The sequence below is a fragment of the Mercenaria mercenaria genome, chromosome 1 (assembly GCF_021730395.1).
Source record: "Mercenaria mercenaria strain notata chromosome 1, MADL_Memer_1, whole genome shotgun sequence".
NCBI classification, from domain to species: Eukaryota; Metazoa; Mollusca; class Bivalvia; order Venerida; family Veneridae; genus Mercenaria; species Mercenaria mercenaria.
The window spans coordinates 60,079,334-60,098,467 of NC_069361.1; the positions used below are offsets into that span (position 1 = coordinate 60,079,334).

Here is a 19,134-nt window from a genome sequence, read left to right on the forward strand (position 1 = left end):
GGTGACTGCGAAAATTATGTTTTACATTTGTAGGAAACTGATTTTACATATGTGACCAAAATTTTGTTTTTACATTTGTGATGATTTTTTACATATGTCACCAGCAACGTTTTTACATTTGTAACAACTCTGTTTTACATTTGTAGAAAGTTTTTACATATACGGTAAAATTATTTTACGTTTGTTACCATTTTTACATTTGGGGGTCCTACATGCCCTTTTGGAACTCCATGTTGCAATTTATTCCGTTAAATACACATACAAAACACTTTTTATTGTAGTTTACTTGATTGAAGTTGTGCAGAACCATAGATCATGTATTTGACAAAATAACGTTATTGATTTAATACCAAAAAATGTTGAAAAAGGAAGTCACCATAATCATGATAATTTAACAGTGAAAACGAAGATTATACACAATGTTGTTTTGTTTTGTTTTGTTTTGTTTTATTCATTTTTATTTGTTTACGCTGCGCTGCGTAGTTATGACTGTTTCCAGTCTAACTAATCAATCGTAGGCCCAGCGAGATTTGAATTTTGAGACCCGTTGCCAGATACTGGTCGGCGCCAGGATCGATTCCAAAGAATTAGATTCATATGATATAATTAAAAAGGGGCCTTAATTCAAGGCCCGGGTGTTAGTTTTGGAACATGTCTGGGTCTTGGCTGGAGTATTTATTGTTATTGTAATGTTTTTAAATGTTATACCCCCCTAAATTGTGTCTAAATTTCCAAAATAATAAATAGATTATGAAATATATATTTAAATTTATTAAATTTTGTCATCCAGGGTAAGAGCCGCGATTACCTTACTTACACTCATGAAACGCCTGAGAAAAACTGCCACTGACCATGAACTACATCTATACTCTTAAGCTTTATTTTATTAAGGGGACGCATATTGCTACATTCACAGTTCATACAGAAATGCGGAAGTGGTGCATATTCAAGAAATCGATGGTGGGAAAATAAAAAAATATTCTTAAACTGATATAATACTGATGGACACCTGTAATATTCAGTATTTTGTGGATAAGGATGTGGTACTATGAATGTAATAGGAAAACAGAGGTCTTTGTGAAAGTACATTCAACACAAAATATTAAGCTTTTGTATAAGGAAAAAAAAGGTTTTTTACAATAACAGTGTTCCAAATAATGTTGAAGGGATGAGATTTTCTTTCTAACACACCAGGTTTGCTTAAACATGTAAAAATTTAACGCCATGTCATTTCAGCTCGGGATGGACGCCATATTTCTCATTGATAAAAATGTAAACAAAAAAAATCAGAGTGGGATTAGCATTGCAAGGGCATAACATGACATTCTACACAATGAATACCTTAGAACAGATATCTAAGATGCTACACAGGTCAGGCGGGTTAAATGCATAATGGCGATCACTTGAAATTCATCTTGAAAAGGTGGTTAATTTTAGTTTATTTACATGGTTTTTAATTTTCCCACGACTTCTCGGCGATTCACTGCAAATGTATTACTGCGCCGGACGAAAGGTAACTCTAATAAACAACGGGAGACAACTTAGGTGTCAGCACGTGTACGATTTTTAAAAAAACATGTCGATGATTATAATTTCTTATCAAATAATGAATCCTATTCAGATATTCGTCTTTAATATTAGAAAATTATTAATTTCTGTGGACATTTGTCAAAAATATATACTTACATTGGACTACTTTGCGCATCAAACTGGTTTCCGCTTCAGTTGTGAGGCACTTCCGTTATACTTTTTGACAACAATAACAAAACATAAAATGAATCAATAAAGTCACTTATAAACCGACTGCTACTTAAATCAGTGTAAGTAAAGTTGTTGTTACAACATTATACATGTTCGTTACGTTATGAGATAAAGTTTATCTTGAACTGCATAATCCATTAATTACGTTTAGATGATATTGCATTTACAACTTATTTGACCCCATTTTTTTACGTGAATGACAGCATTCTCGTGCAACTCGTGCAAACAGAATTATGAAAAGTATGGTGGAGAATTCAAGGACAAATTATAAATGACATTAAAGTGAGGATAACTGTATATTCGTCCAGTTTTGATCATTGACATGCCTGCTGTGTATTAGTAACTTTTGTGAACAAGATTAGAATGTTACTTTTGCACATATACACATTGATTGGACCTCTCAACCAAATTTCATACCTTATTTTAGGGATTTTTAAGACAATACATTTTCAAAAGTTTGTTGAATGTGTTTTGATATTTAAGTGCATTGTAGTTCATGAATACCAAGTTAAAAATTAATAATGGCAACATTTCTAGGCCCTTATTGTAAGCCACTAGACTTCTGTAACGATAAATGTTTAATGTATTAAGGGGAATATACTCTTTTTAGTTTTGGAATGTGGCATTCCTTGACCACCGTATCTTTTCTTATGCACTACTTTGTAAACAAACTAAATAATGTGTTTTAGCTTACATATGCGAAATGAAAAGCAAGACAGTGACCAAATTTCACATTCTTTCTTTAAATTAGAATCTGTAGGACATTGATAAATGTTTGGACAAGGTGAAGCACTATTATTTTCGCACCAAAAAGTCTTAATTGTTGACTTTGAATGTACACAAGAAGTCTTATGTAATTCAACAATAACTTTCTTGTTTCAGTTTTCTCATTTTTATTTTAGTGAGCAATCCTTTGTCTACTTATAACAGTTGAAACAGTATCCATTTCATGTACCAAAACCTTGTACTTTTTTGCAGGTAAATTTTATCATACCCCACCCACTTTTTTCTAATTTCAAAGTATGCGTCCCCTTAATATTAAAACTTTAAAAACTTTAAGGGGACGCATATTGCTACATTCACAGTTCATACAGCAATGCGGAAGGGGTGCATATTCAAGAAATCCATGGTGGGAAAATAAAAAATATATTCCTAAACTGATATAATACTGATGGACACCTGTAATATTCAGTATTTTGTGGATAAGGATGTGGTACTATGAATGTAATAGGAAAACAGAGGTGTTTGTGAAAGTACATTCAACACAAAATATTAAGCTTTTGTATAAGGAAAAAACAGGTTTTTTACAACAACAGTGTTCCAAATAATGTTGAAGGGATGAGATTTTCTTTCTAACACACCAGGTTTGCTTAAACATGTAAAAATTTAACGCCACGTCAGTTCATCTCGGGATGGACGCCATATTTCTCATTGATAAAAAATGTAAACAAAAAAATCAGTGTGGGATTAGCATTGCAAGGGCATAACATGACATTCTACACAATGAATACCTTAGAACAGATATCTAAGATGCTACACAGGTCAGGCGGGTTAAATGCATAATGTCGATCACTTGAAATTCATCTTGAAAAGGTGGTTAATTTTAGTTTGTTTACATGGTTTTTAATTTTCCCACGACTTCTCGGCGATTCACTGCAAATGTATTACTGCGCCGGACGAAAGGTAACTCTAATAAACAACGGGAGACAACTTAGGTGTCAGCACGTGTACGATTTTTAAAAAAAACATGTCGATGATTATTATTTCTTATCAAATAATGAATCCTATTCAGATATTCGTCTTTAATATTAGAAAATTATTAATTTCTGTGGACATTTGTCAAAAAATATTACCTACAGTGGACTACTTTGCGCATCAAACTGGTTTCCGCTTCAGTTGTGAGGCACTTCCGTTATACTTTTGACAACAATAACAAAACACAAAATGAATCAATAAAGTCACTTATAAACCGACTGCTACTTAAATCAGTGTAAGTAAAGTTGTTGTTACAACATTATACATGTTCGTTACGTTATGAGATAAAGTTTATCTTGAACTGTATAATCCATTAACTACGTTTACATGATATTGCATTTACAACTTATTTGACCCCATTTTTTTACGTGAATGACACCATTCTCGTGCAACTCGTGCAAACAGAGTTATGAAAAGTATGGTGGAGAATTCAAGGACAAATTATAAATGACATTAAAATGAGGATAACTGTATATTCGTCCAGTTTTGATCATTGACATTCCTGCTGTGTATTAGTAACTTTTGTGAACAAGATTAGAATGTTGCTTTTGCACATATACACATTGATTGGACCTCTCAACCAAATTTCATACCTTATTTTAGGGATTTTTAAGACAATACATTTTCAAAAGTTTGTTGAATGTGTTTTGATATTTAAGTGCATTGCAGTTCATGAATACCAAGTTAAAAATTAATAATGGCAACATTTCTAGGCCTTTATTGTAAGCCACTAGACTTCTGTAATGATAAATGTTTAATGTATTAAGGGGAATATACTCTTTTAGTTTTGTAATGTGGCATTCCTTGACCACCGTATCTTTTCTTATGCACTACTTTGTAAACAAACTAAATAATGTGTTTTAGCTCACATATGCCAAATGAAAAGCAAGACAGTGAACTTATTTCACATTCTTTCTTTAAATTAGAATCTGTAGGACATTGATAAATGTTTGGACGAAGTGAAGCACTATTATTTTCGCACCAAAAAGTCTTAATTGTTGACTTTGAATGTACACAAGAAGTCTTATGTAATTCAACAATAACTTTCTTGTTTCAGTTTTTCTCATTTTTATTTTAGTGAGCAATCCTTTGTGTACTTATAACAGTTGAAACAGTATTCATTTCATTTACCAAAACCTTGTACTTTTTTGCAGGTAAATTTTATAATACCCCACCCACTTTTTTCTAATTTCAAAGTATGCGTCCCCTTAAAACTTTAAAAACACATCTAAAACATAGCCTTTATATACGTCCGATTGTTGACAGTACACGGGTTATTTATAGATTACGCGCCACGCTTACTGCATAAATGTGTCATATCGATAAATAGCCTTATTTTATATTCTCGTAAACATTCAATGTACTTCACCGATACCGTTCTACTATATTTTTAAATTGCTGTCATTTTGTCATCTTTTAATGTTTTTCAGTTCTGTTTTTTGCACTTTATAGCCCAAAGTCTAAATTTAATGATTATTTCGGTATTACTTACTTTACATATTGCATGTAAAAGATATATACGATCGCGCTGTATGAAATTCTGCGGTTGTTTTAATCAAAATTCGACCGTTTCTATGTGATTTTGCTTATTTTAATGATATTATCTTCCTAAAAATGCTCTAGCAATATAGCTATATGCGTTCTTTAGCGATTCTGCAAATTTGAAGGTAAACTATGCATTAATAAGTGTTTTACACGTGAATCCTGTGTACCCGTCGCCTAAATTACGCGTAAGAATTTTTACTCAAAATTTACCTGTTTACCTGTTGTTTGTTTACCGTTGTGTGTCGACGTCTGTATGTTTCCGGATCATCATCACTATTGGATTTTCCTGTGGTGGCGTCTTTCTCGGACTGGGTCATGCTTATGCATGCCACCATAGGTCCCTATCACATATATACATTGCTGACCATTACTTTAATTTATTTTAATAGCTTTATTTGATATTGGTTGCTTATGTTTTCATGATTTTATTACTGTTATTATAGAATTTGTATAAAAAAGTTAAAACTGAATAAAAGTTGGTTAAAAAGCTAGCTAAAATTTGATAAAATTTTGATAAAATCAGAGTCGGCCTTTGCCGAAAGACGAAAACACAAAGACTGTTATTTCTGATTTTTATTTTGCCTAAAGTTTTTAATAAAATTAAGTTATAAAAATATATTTAAAACTAATTTAGTAAAAACAGGTGACCATCCTTGCCGAAATGTAAAGTGTTTGCAAGGATGTGTCTCCTAGTTTTAAAATCATTGTCTAAAATTAGCCTAGTTATGGCTTAAAATTACGTATATGTTTAAAATCAGAACAATTTAAAAGATACTGGTTGCTAAGAGAATATTTGGCCTTTTGATTATTATATAGAACAATAAAAATAACATATGTATATATACATTTTAACAAACTAAAAATAAAGTACTATAATATAAATTATAATGTTAAAACCTCTTTCGGGCTTATTTTTGATATGCTTCATATACAGTCGGCTCCTGTTACTATGTTGTTCTTGAATTTATTTCTAGCTGTTCATAGTTGTGGCCCGACCCTAGCAACTTTAATAGATAGCGCCTTTCACCCTGAGGATATATCGCTTGTATTGACCGCACCAGTGCCGTTAAGCCTTACATGGTACCCCCAGACGGGGTGCATATACAAGCTCAGCCCCCCTGGTTATTGACGCCATCTCTTTTGAACGAAGTTTAGGATTTTAACATGTTTATACACGTTTCCCCTGAGATTATATTATCTCTATTGACCGCACCAGTGCCGTTAAGCCTTACATGGTACCCCCAGACGGGGTGCATATAGAGATTCAAACCCCCTGGTACTTTGTGATATTAAATTAAGGCCAAAGTTATAAAATTCATTGTTTGGTCGGGTCCTTCCTATGTAATGTTTATGTTTTGTTTATATTCTGTTCAAGTAACCTACTTTGGTGATGAAATGTATTAGGAGGCTGTAGACCTGCTGCTCGACTTCCTTTGGAGGGAAGAGGAGTGTTTTTCTGTCTATACAGACCAACCCGAGTTTCAGGAGTCCACATTCAAGTTCCAATCTGTGTTCGGCATTTCGTGTACACTCTTTGTGTATGTCAAAGAATACGTGGTTGAATGTTTCGTATTCTGGACAGTGTGGGCATAGATGTTTATCTGAGTAGTTCTCCCAGCCCAGACCGTTCCGCCCCAGCCTTAATCTGGTAATGATGTTATCATGGCCGGTGTTTGTGCTATAACTTTGCATTTTACTGGGGAGATGTTCTGAGAGGGCGCAACGCATTTTTCTGTTGTAGCCATCTCTGTCTAAAAAACTCCCTTGATTTGGCCTTTATTATGCTATTGACCTCAGATACTGCTAATTTGACCTGTTTTGGGGTTCCATTTTCGGACCTTTGCTTTGCTAGTTGATCGACCCTTTCGTTTCCCATGATGCCTACATGACTCGGGATCCATATTAGGGAAACATGTATACCTATTTTACTGAGATGGCTGATTTTATGAATAATGTCAACTATTATATCAGATCTTGATTGTGACATGCCTGTATTTATTGATTGTAATACAGACAAACTATCTGTAAATATAGCTATGTTTCTGGGCATGTTTTCGGGTATCCATTTCAGTGCATGTTGGATGGCTGTTGCCTCACACATGAATATGGAGACCCTAGGGTCTAATTTGAGGGCCGACGAGCAAATTTCTTTGCTACAGGGATCAAAGACAACAAAGGCCGCGCCCGCTTTATTTTCGCTGGGATTTTTGCTACCGTCTGTATATATATGGTAATGTGACATATAATGCTTCATTATATGCATTTCTGTTATATGTTTGCCCTGGGTGGTATCTTCTGTTTTATTAATGAAGCATTTAAGGCTTAAGTCGGGGGTTGTGACCATGATCCCAGCATTATATGAAAACACCGGCTCTTGTACATTTACTTCATTTAATTGATATTTATCTAGTAACCTATTAACCTCTCGAGTGTACGGCTGTGTTCTAAGCTCTTTCCTACCAGTGTGACCGTTTCTAACCCTTTCGATGGTACTGGGGCATTCTTTCAGTGCTTTGATTGTATTATTTATGGGCAGATTTTCACCTAGGCGGCTTGATCTGGCCCAATATTTGAGCATATTGACCTCTCTTGTTATATCTAATGGTAGCTGGGCCGTTTCTACTAGTACTGCCATTTTATTTGTTGTTTTATATGCTCCAGTTACTACTCTTAGGGCCTTACTTTGTATTACATCTAGCCTTTTTAATTGTGATTTGCAGGCTGACGCATATGCTGTGCTACCATAATTAATTTTGCTTATAATTAAGGAGTTATATAACAGGAGTTTAGTTTTCTTATTAGCTCCCCAGTTTGTTCCTGATATTAGTCTCAAGAGGTTAATATCTTTTTCACACCTATTAACTAGATTATTTATATGATGGTGCCACGTTAAATATTGATCAAAATACATTCCTAAGAATTTGGCGGTCGGTGCTATTTCAAGGGTTTAAACACATAATTTAAGTTCCGGCGTTACTTTAATTATTCGATTTTGCTAGGACCTTAAGATATGGTTGCCGGCACACCATTAGCACTTGTGTTTTATTAGGGTTGATGGTGAATCCCCATTCATTACTCCATTTTTCTATTACCTCAAGGACCTTTTGACCTTTTAGTAATGTACTATGGGGGTTTGGTGATGTTACCCATGTGGCTCCATCATCTACAAATTGGGCAAGTTCGGTCCGGTCACCGGGAGGGGACTGCTTGTTGTGTGCATCTATAGCCGTGTTTAGAGTGTTCATGATGAGATTAAAGATCAGTGGACTAATCACACTTCCCTGGGGTGTGCCATTGTCAGGTTCCACTGTATCTGACAATTGGCCATTGACCTTTACCTTAATTTTTCTGCCTTCCAGGAAATTAGCGATCCATGTAAGCATTCTCCCCTTAATGCCTAGAGACATTAAATTCAAGAGAGACCCTTTATTCCAATGCCTATCAAATGCATTACTTACATCTAAAAATATGCCTAGTAGGTAATAACCTTTTCGATGGGCCATTACAGTCTGATTCGAAGCGAAGGAGGTAATCTTCGCACGAATGGGCTTTCCTACATCCTGACTGATATGGGGAGAACAGATTATTATTTTCAATATAAGTTTCCAGTCTTGGTTTTATCATTTTTGCATGACCTTGGTGAGGATTGACGTTAGGGAGATGGGGCGGTACGAAGCAGGGTTTGTTTTTTCCTTATTGGGCTTAAGTATTGGTACTATAATGGCCTCGCCCTAGCTTTCTGGGGTAGAGCCTTCTTTCCAAGACTGATTGTATAGCTTTAAGAGTTTTTCTTTGGCATGTATTTGTAAATTTTTGATCATATCATAATGGATCGCATCTTCGCCTGGGGCAGAACTATTACATTGATCAAGGGCCATGTTTAATTCAAGGAGGGAGAATGGTTTATTATACTCAATATAATGTCATGTGGGGCTGTGTTATTTTCATTGTAGAGATCGTGTTCTTGCTCTTTATATTGTTTATTTGCCAAAAATTCAGCACTGTAATTGTCATTACTGCTGATTTTCTTAGTGTTGCACTAGAAAATTTGCCTTATCTTTTTCCATAACCACCGGATCGTTGTCGTTCAGAAGTGTACCAATAGAGCTAGATGATTTGCCTCTAAATTTATTGACAACGTCCCATACTTCTTTTGATGTTGTTTTGTGGTTTATTTGCGTTATGTACTTTTCAAGACTGGTGCGTTTTGCTTTTTTAATGATCTCTACAGCCTTATTGCGGAGTGACCTGTATTTTTGAAGATTTTCATCATTCTTATTTCTGCTATAATTTTTCCTAGCATTCTCCCTTTGTTTAATGCATTTGCGCAATCCTCAGTCCACCAGGGTATAACCTTTTTCCTGCTGTTCTTGCCTTTGGCCATTGGTATACTCTTTTTACTAATACTATAGATATCATTTATAAATTGTGTGTGATTTTCATCCACTGTCTTGCCCTCAGTGTTATAATGGAAATGCCTGATTGCGAAGTCATGATATTGGTCCCAGTCTGCTTTACCTATCTTATATTTGCGGCTGGTATGAATCGCCTCTGTTTTTATTGAAAATTCTAATCCCAGCAATATTGGAAAATGGTCACTGCCAAAAGTATTATTGATAACTCCAAAGAATGCATATTGTGCCAAAGTATGAGAAACTATTGCCAAATCTATTGCTGAGTGTTTTTGATTTGGTAAATCACTTAGCCTTGTTATATTTCCATCATTTAATACAACTAGATTTTTCTGTGATAATAGATTTAACATAGTCTCAGAGGCCGAGTCACACCTTGGATCGCCCGGGGGATTCCAGAGTGGGTTTTTAATGTTGAAATCTCCCAGAATTACTGAGTGGTTTCGTATGTTAGAGAACATTTTTGATAGTGTTCTTCGGTGTTATGTTTTTCATATGCTACATAACAATTATAAATTGTTTTTGCTGTGACCATATATAGTTATGCCGTTAATTTCATATTCATTGTGAATTATTGATCTTTCGACTGTGAATTTGATGCCCTGTTTGACATATATTATTGTACCGCCTCCTTCTTGATCTGTGCGTTTTTGATATGTGGCAATTTCATAGTCATAAAGCTTTGGTGGTGTTATTTTTTTACCATATCTAAACGCTTCCTGAATACACACAGCATCTATTGTATCTGTGGATGACTTAAGGAAGCTGTTTAATTCGGTGACCTTTGTATTTTTGTTCCCTGCAAACCCCCGGGCGTTCCAAGACATTATATTAAAATTACGATTACATGCCGTCTTGGAATCTACACCGGACATTATTAATTAATTAATTGTATGGGGTTATTGTTAATTAATTTACAGGAATTTAGATCTGATGTCACCTAATAGGGACCATATCCGGCATACCACTGGGGTGGTGGTGGGGGGTGGTGAGGGACCCACCGAGGGCGTCTGCGACCCATTGTACCATGTGGCCTTGCATGTCTGTTTACCCTATTGTGTTGGCGGGGTCCAGTTAACCTTCTGTTATGGTATCTGGGTGCACTGCCTGTATGTGAAGAAGTGGGTGGGTGTGACAGGAAAGGCCGTACCGGCGACAGTAACCATCAGAACAAATCAACACCCTTTACAATATTTACAAATTTATTTACATAAGATGATTATTAACAATGAATAGATGATATGAAAAAAAATCTGTTTATAAGAAAGAAAAAAAATCAAAGTTCCTTTCCTATGTGACGTGGCACAGTTCTTTAATTTAATTGCGAACTTTAAGTAGCACAAACAGCATATAAACGTATCTTTAAATCAAGTCCCTTTAAACCGTGAATACGTTGATTCCGTATTGGCTCCCTATGGTGGTAGGTGATTGCATCCCTGAGCTGACTTCAGAGGATAACAAAAATCATAGTCTTTGCGGTTTACGGTACAACCATGGGACGAAAGCTCTGCGCTGGGAAAATCACATCCAGGCGGGTGAAGACAAGTGAACGTCGGGCATTGTACTTCCGGGTTATGACATCACCAGGTAAAATCGTCTGGCGGAAGAAGCTAAAATATATAACATATGGTAAGCACCATAGCAAAACAAATAAGTCAGGGCATAAAACTGCTCCTTTGGGTACACCATACCTCCGTAGGCTCCCATAAATAATAGGAGCTACTTATACAAAATATATGTGCTACAAAGTTCAGACGTCACGTGATTAAAATACGTCACTAATTACTTCCATTATTACAAAAATTAATTACTTAAAAGTCTAACATTGAAGTATGAAAAAGATATGAAAAGTTTATGATGAAACATAGATACGGAAATGACAAACTGTAGCTATTATTTACAACTACAAATTAACAAAATTCAATATAAATCAAACGTTATATCATAGTTGGCATCCATATAATATCTAATGCCATACACTAAAACGGACATTGTATGTATATGCAATAGACTAGAACACAATTTCATATTACAATAATATATTACATGCATAGTACTAGGCTTGCCACATAAAAATACAAGGCAGTAATGGCGTTCCATAACAACGAAATGTTTGACATATGTTTTTGAAACAGAGTACTTTATAAATATCATGTTACAAATTTCAGTACAAATTTTACATCTTATATAAACGAAACATTTTAGATTCCTCTTTCGAAATAATTTACAAAAGTCTGAAAAATTTAATAAATTATCCTGACATACCAAAACTAGCTAAAATCATATGCCGAAAAGTAAATGTTACAGAATTCTCTAGAATGCACAAAAATTTACCAAATAAAAATCGTAATGCAAAAGTCATACAAAAATCTAACAAATAAATTTCTTGCCTCGATCGAGCATAAATTTCTAGCAAGAAAAAATAATCAGACATAGATTCGTCTATAATGTCGGAAGGTGGTGTGTGCAAGGCATATCTAGTCCAGTCTATTTAAAGGGTGATGTCCCGCCAAATACTAAATTTCATGGGACTCACGGCTAAGTCGTGAGCTCTGACTATTTCTATTTTCACGGGATTCACGATATAGCCGGGAAATCTGACTACTTTGGCGCGGACTGAAATTGACAATTTAAGGCCCGTTATAGTGGTTTTGGGGATAAAAACATAAATTATTGAAGTTTATAAAATATCAACTTTCTTATTACTGAACCGAATTTAATGAAATTTACATAGAAATTTAAGTTATGAAATACAGAAAAACATTAGAGGTATTTCATACGTGAAATCTGACATTTACCTCAATAACTAAAAAATTTACAAAAAGATGATGCAATACCTGCCTTTACACTACAGATAAAATAAGGCCCGTATATCAATTTGTGACAGTGGGGTAGGGGTTTTCCCTGTCCCCGAGGGTTGTGTTTCTTCCTGCTGCTCTGGTGTGATGTTGCCCTGTGAAATGGCTTCGTCGACCATTTGTTCCAGTATATGGTCATTTATTTTTTGACCTTGTATCTTAGGTGCTATGTTTTTAATGATTTCCATAACCTTAGTCTTATGTATATATTCATGATTGTTGTGTAGTGTTTGTGTTTGAGTGTTGATGTTTGTTGTCTGTGCGGGTGCAAGGCCAGCATTTCTCATTCTGACCTCGTATTCAGTTTTGATTGCATTGTTTTTCTTGTCAATGTTCTACAGGTAGTTAGTGTATGCTAAGCACCCTTTGTATGCTGCACTATGTAGACCATTGCAATTTGCGCATTTTATAATGTTCCGGTATTGGCATTCATAGTGTGAGTGTGGGCCTGCACAATGTGGGCAAATGGTTTTCCCTGTACATTTGTTTGCTGAGTGTCCGTGCTTTTGGCATTTGTTACACCTTAGGGGAGATAACAAGGAGGGATATACTGGTACTTGGGTGCCATCATTTAGTTTCACCTTCAGTGGTGCTTTTTTAGAACTAAATGTGAGTTTTATAGTTGATGAAGGCACCTTTCTTCCATTGCCTATCTCATATCCCCGGTGGTAGACTTTTATGTTGTTCTCTTGTGCGAATGTGTTAACATTATCATTATAGTTGATGTCCTTAATGTAAATGACCCCTTTAGACTCTATATTCTTATTCGGACTAGAGCGTTTGTCTGTGTTTAGTGGCTCTAGAACGAAGTCAAATTTTTGATAAGTGAATTGCTTGGCCAGGTCCAATTTGTCTTTACAAATCATTAAAGTGGGACACCCCCCTCGGTGGATGGGTCCTTGACAAATGATCCGCCCACATAAGCTATGAAAGCCGAGGATATCTCTTGTATCCTCTGCTTCGGGAACACACATGACACTGTACGCAGCGTCATTGCCACAAAGCACAGAGTGGCTGTGTTGGCCGCTGGCGATGCTCCCTTTGATCTCTTAGAGCTCTTAATCTCCCATGTGCCTTGCACCGACATGTTTGTCGACTGCTCACTATTGGCGCCGGTGGTACAGGGTGGTGCACCGGTATATGGTGGGACCTGTTCACCCTGGTGTTGATCGGCATTGTTTATTAGCCGTGGCAATGATGGAGTGGCTGGTGTAACTGGGATGCCAAGCTCTGGAAAGTTGACATCGTCTAGTGCCGGTGCACCAGGGTGGACTTGGCCTGTTGTACACGGTGGTGCTTCTGTCTCATTAGATGAGACAGGGTCTTGGTCCTGCATTGGGTTTAACCTTGGTAGGCTAGGGATCGGGGGTGTTTCGATGTAACCATCACACTTGGGTGACGGTACACCGGTGTGGCATTCACCAGGTGGTGTTGGCGGATCACTTTCAATAGTGAGCCTCCCAGGACTTAAACTTGAGTCCATGTCATTAGGGTTGGCTACCGGACTAGGGACAGGATATGTCACGTTACTCAGAGGGTGTAACCTAGTGGCAGACAGCTCCAGAGATCCGTCAGCCGAGTCCGAGATTGCCTGGGCCTTGTTTGCAGGACTTCCTGAAGAAGAGTTGAGAGATGTTTCTCTCATTCTTTTCTTCCCCGTTACCTTCCCCAGGGATTGCATGCTACTGACTGGTGTCGAGCCGCCCGCCGTGGCGAAGTCGGCACACAGCAGCTTTCTAGCTGTCCCCTTGACCTTTACTATGGGGGTTGTACCGGGTGATCCCCCAGGTGACTTGGATTTTTTCCCTGAAGATTTACCCATTGTTTTTATGTTTGCTTGATTAATTTAATTTATTCCTATTAAGTATCTAATTTAGATTTACGAATATATTCTTATACAGAATTTATGAATTAAGCCGTTAAGTTTTATCTGCCAAAATCGTCTGCTTTAATTAATTTGTTTTTATTGAATGTTTTGCCTATCCGTAATATTCTATAATATATATATATTATCACTCTATGCAATTATTTATTGTATGCACTAATTGCCTAATTAATTAGCTTGTTTATAAATGTACAATATATGTCAAATCGTCAATTTTCTATATTGTACACTATGTCATAGATACTGACTATAAGTCAGTATAAACCTTATAATTTATCTACGCTAACAGTAAAGTGCAGCGGTGTTAGTTAATCCTATTGTACCTACACGATCAGTTAAGGGGACGCATACTTTGAAATTAGAAAAAAGTGGGTGGGGTATGATAAAATTTACCTGCAAAAAAGTACAAGGTTTTGGTACATGAAATGGATACTGTTTCAACTATTATAAGTACACAAATGATTGCTCACTAAAATAAAAATGAGAAAACTGAAAGAAGAAAGTTATTGTTGAATTACATAAGACTTATTGTGTACATTCAAAGTCAACAATTAAGACTTTTTGGTGCGAAAATAATAGTGCTTCACCTTGTCCAAACATTTATCAATGTCCTACAGATTCTAATTTAGAGAAAGAATGTGAAATATGGTCACTGTCTTGCTTTTCATTTCGCATATGTAAGCTAAAACACATTATTTAGTTTGTTTACAAAGTAGTGCATAAGAAAAGATACGGTGGTCAAGGAATGCCACATTCCAAAACTAAAAGAGTATATTCCCCTTAATACATTAAACATTTATCGTTACAGAAGTCTAGTGGCTTACAATAAGGGCCTAGAAATGTTGCCATTATTAATTCTTAACTTGGTATTCATGAACTACAATGCACTTAAATATCAAAACACATTCAACAAACTTTTGAAAATGTATTGTCTTAAAAATCCCTAAAATAAGGTATGAAATTTGGTTGAGAGGTCCAATCAATGTGTATATGTGCAAAAGTAACATTCTAATCTTGTTCACAAAAGTTACTAATACACAGCAGGCATGTCAATGATCAAAACTGGACGAATATACAGTTATCCTCACTTTAATGTCATTTATAATTTGTCCTTGAATTCTCCACCATACTTTTCATAACTCTGTTTGCACGAGTTGCACGAGAATGCTGTCATTCACGTAAAAAAATGGGGTCAAATAAGTTGTAAATGCAATATCATCTAAACGTAATTAATGGATTATGCTGTTCAAGATAAACTTTATCTCATAACGTAACGAACATGTATAATGTTGTAACAACAACTTTACTTACACTGATTTAAGTAGCAGTCGGTTTATAAGTGACTTTATTGATTCATTTTGTGTTTTGTTATTGTTGTCAAAAAGTATAACGGAAGTGCCTCACAACTGAAGCGGAAACCAGTTTGATGCGCAAAGTAGTCCAATGTAAGTAATATTTTTTGAAAAATGTCCACAGAAATTAATAATTTTCTAATATTAAGGACGAATATCTGAATAGGATTCATTATTTGATAAGAAATTATAATCGTCGACATGTTTTTTTTTAAAAATCGTACACGTGCTGACACCTAAGTTGTCTCCCGTTGTTTATTAGAGTTACCTTTCGTCCGGCGCAGTAATACATTTGCAGTGAATCGCCGAGAAGTCGTGGGAAAATTAAAAAACATGTAAATAAACTAAAATTAACCACCTTTTCAAGATGAATTTCAAGTGATCGCCATTATGCATTTAACCCGCCTGACCTGTGTAGCATCTTAGATATCTGTTCTAAGGTATTCATTGTGTAGAATGTCATGTTATGCCCTTGCAATGCTAATCCCACTCTGATTTTTTTTGTTTACATTTTTATCAATGAGAAATATGGCGTCCATCCCGAGCTGAAATGACGTGGCGTTAAATTTTTACATGTTTAAGCAAACCTGGTGTGTTAGAAAGAAAATCTCATCCCTTCAACATTATTTGGAACACTGTTATTGTAAAAAACCTGTTTTTTCCTTATACAAAAGCTTAATATTTTGTGTTGAATGTACTTTCACAAAGACCTCTGTTTTCCTGTTACATTCATAGTACCACATCCTTATCCACAAAATACTGAATATTACAGGTGTCCATCAGTATTATATCAGTTTAGGAATATGTTTTTTATTTTCCCACCATCGATTTCTTGAATATGCACCCCTTCCGCATTTCTGTATGAACTGTGAATGTAGCAATATGCGTCCCCTTAACCTTATATCGCCTGCGGCCTAACAATGTAAAGCGACGCGCACGATTGTTATGTGAAAGTTATGAATTTAACCTATTTTTAAGTGTTAGTTAAAGTGCTTTACGATCAGGTATTTTGATCAAGATACCTTCACGTAGATAAATAGACCCTAAATACCTTAAAAGTGGCAGTTGTCCGGTGTCCGACGCAGATTTGCAACGACGGCCGATTAATCGAGTGGTTCTATGAGCATACCGTTGTAAGGAATAAGTCACAGGACGAGCCAATTTGCCCTACTCGAGAACCTACCGAAGCTAAGTATGACACTTGTCGATACTTTGCTATACCATACGTACGGTCAACGCACCGATAAAAATAACGTCTTATCGCTACGTAGCCAATATGGTTTTTATGAAGATGATACACAATGTTAAAACTGCATGGAGTACTTATAATATACACTTTCAATTGAAATGATGGGTAGCCATCTGGAAAATTGTTTCTGGTTTATGCTTTTCTCCTTTTAAAAGGCTTTATTTATTTTCAATTATTAACAAATTAATGAAAATTATTTACATGGGTACATTTTGACTTGCAGTATAAAACATGGATAAATTTGACTTTCCAAGGTATGAACATTTTGTCTTTAGACTTTTTATTTTTGGGTACAATTTGGTTTGGGTACGTTTTGACCCTGTACACCTACTTAAGGAGTACAGGGGATCGCGAAAAGTGCTGCATATTTCACCACATTTCATTTACGGGATCAATCAAATCGAGTCTTCTGCTTTTTGCTTGGTCTTCTCACTCACACGAAACAGATATATATTAAAAATATATTATCAATACTTAGTTTTATCATTTCTAAATTTGAAACAATTTAAACGTAACAAGAAGAAACAGAGATAACAAGATAAGATTCAATTTACATATTTTTATGGTTTTGGGTTGGGTGTTTTTCAAATAAGACGTTTAACGTAATTATGTAGAAAGGAAACAAGTGAAACGGAAATGCAGACTGGTGATTATATTTGAACAATGGCAAACAAATACAATTATTACTACAATCTCGTAAGTTTTTAAATCACTATATTTGTTAACAGGTAGGATATAATCAAATCCAAGGGGAAGGTGGTTATGTAGTCTTGGTGGCAGCTGACAGAAACGAGCACGGCAGCATAAAATATCTTAACTTTGGTGTAAGTATTTATTTATACAGTCAAGTATTTACATGAACATATGTATATAGAGTTAAAATAATTGTAATTATGTTTTTTTTCCGCTAAACTCTTTCAAACATTTTGATGTCGTCGTCATTGACGTCGTTTGACGTTGACGTCACTTCCTTTATTAAGTCTAATTTGAAGAAGGCTATAAGGATCTTACATGCCTGCCTGTGTAAGACGGGGTTTTCCCTACCCGAGGGACAGTGTTGAATGGAAAACCGAGCGTAAGCGAGGTTTTTTTATCCATGCTGTCCCGAGGGTAGGGAAAACAGCCGTCTTACACAGGCAGACATGTTAGATCATTTTTCTTGCCTATCATGTTCAAAATAGATCGTGGAGACAAATAGGTTTGGGTATTTCCTGACATTATTTATAAAGTTTATGACGTCACAATGGTACCAGTACTATGTGACGTCACCTTAGTGCACGCTATTTTAGACAAGGTTTTTCCCTAGGGAAAGACAGGAATATCTATCCCCGGCGCGTGCTCGGATAAATGTATACTTTCCCCGCTAGGTAGGCAAGAATATAAGGATCTTACATGCCTACCTGTGTAAGACGGGGTTTTCCCTACCCGAGGGACAGTGTGGAGTGGAAAACCGAGCGTTAGCGAGGTTTTTTATCCATGCTGTCTGAGGGTAGGGAAAACAGCTGTCTTACACAGGAAGACATGTTAGATCATTTTTCTTGCCTATCATGTTCAAAATAGATCGTGGAGACAAATAGGTTTGGGTATTTTCTGACATTATTTATAAAGTTTATGACGTCACAATGGTACCAGTACTATGTGACGTCACCTTAGTGCACGCTATTTTAGACAAGGTTTTTCCCTAGGGAAAGACAGGAATATCTATCCCCGGCGTGTGCTCGGACAAATGTATACTTTCCCCGCTAGGTAGGCAAGAATAATGTAGCTGAAACGTTGGTGAAAAATAAGGTGACTTTAAAAATGTTGGTAGATTCTAGTTTTGACCACTTCTAAAACCTATACAAAATCGTTACCAAAATTCAAGAGTAAAAGCCGAGAGTATATACATAAACGGAGGTTTAATTTGGCAACATAGGGTAATATTTTTCACATTCTTTACTTCTTTTTCCTTTTAAATTCCTCTGTTTCTGGTTATTGTTCTATATAATACCTCAATTTTGTTTGCAATGTTCCTAACCAGCAGGAAGTATATGTTGCGTTGCAATAATTCCCTCTCTTGTTTGTACCCCTTAAAACTTGGCTATACGGTGTTGACTTTAGAACCATGGTTTGGCAAAGGATGAGGTTACAAGCGCAGCATTAACTGGTTTAAATTCGTCAGTGGTGTTTTTGCCATTGTCCTTTGCAAGACGGTGCCCGACTGTGTTCCTTTTATTGTTAGCTCACCTGTCACGAAGTGACAAGGTGAGCTATTGTGACCGCTTGATGTCCGTCATGCGTCGTCCGTCAACAATTTGTAAAAAGATCTTCTCCTTCA

At 35.9% G+C, this 19,134-nt stretch overlaps 1 protein-coding gene across 7 annotated transcripts in view; it reads left to right on the forward strand.

The window, feature by feature from the left end:
• LOC123536308 (leucine-rich repeat-containing protein 74B-like) overlaps positions 1-19,134 on the forward strand; it is a 68,584-nt gene that overhangs the window by 26,762 nt on the left and 22,688 nt on the right. For all 7 annotated transcript variants that reach the window (XR_008371933.1, XM_045319407.2, XM_053549021.1 and 4 more), the window contains exon 10: positions 17,546-17,641. Coding sequence is in view for 6 of the 7 variants with exons in the window: in XM_045319407.2 (XP_045175342.2) it covers positions 17,546-17,641 (96 nt within the window). In the remaining variant the exon portion in view is untranslated. The remainder of the gene's footprint in view (positions 1-17,545; positions 17,642-19,134) is intronic.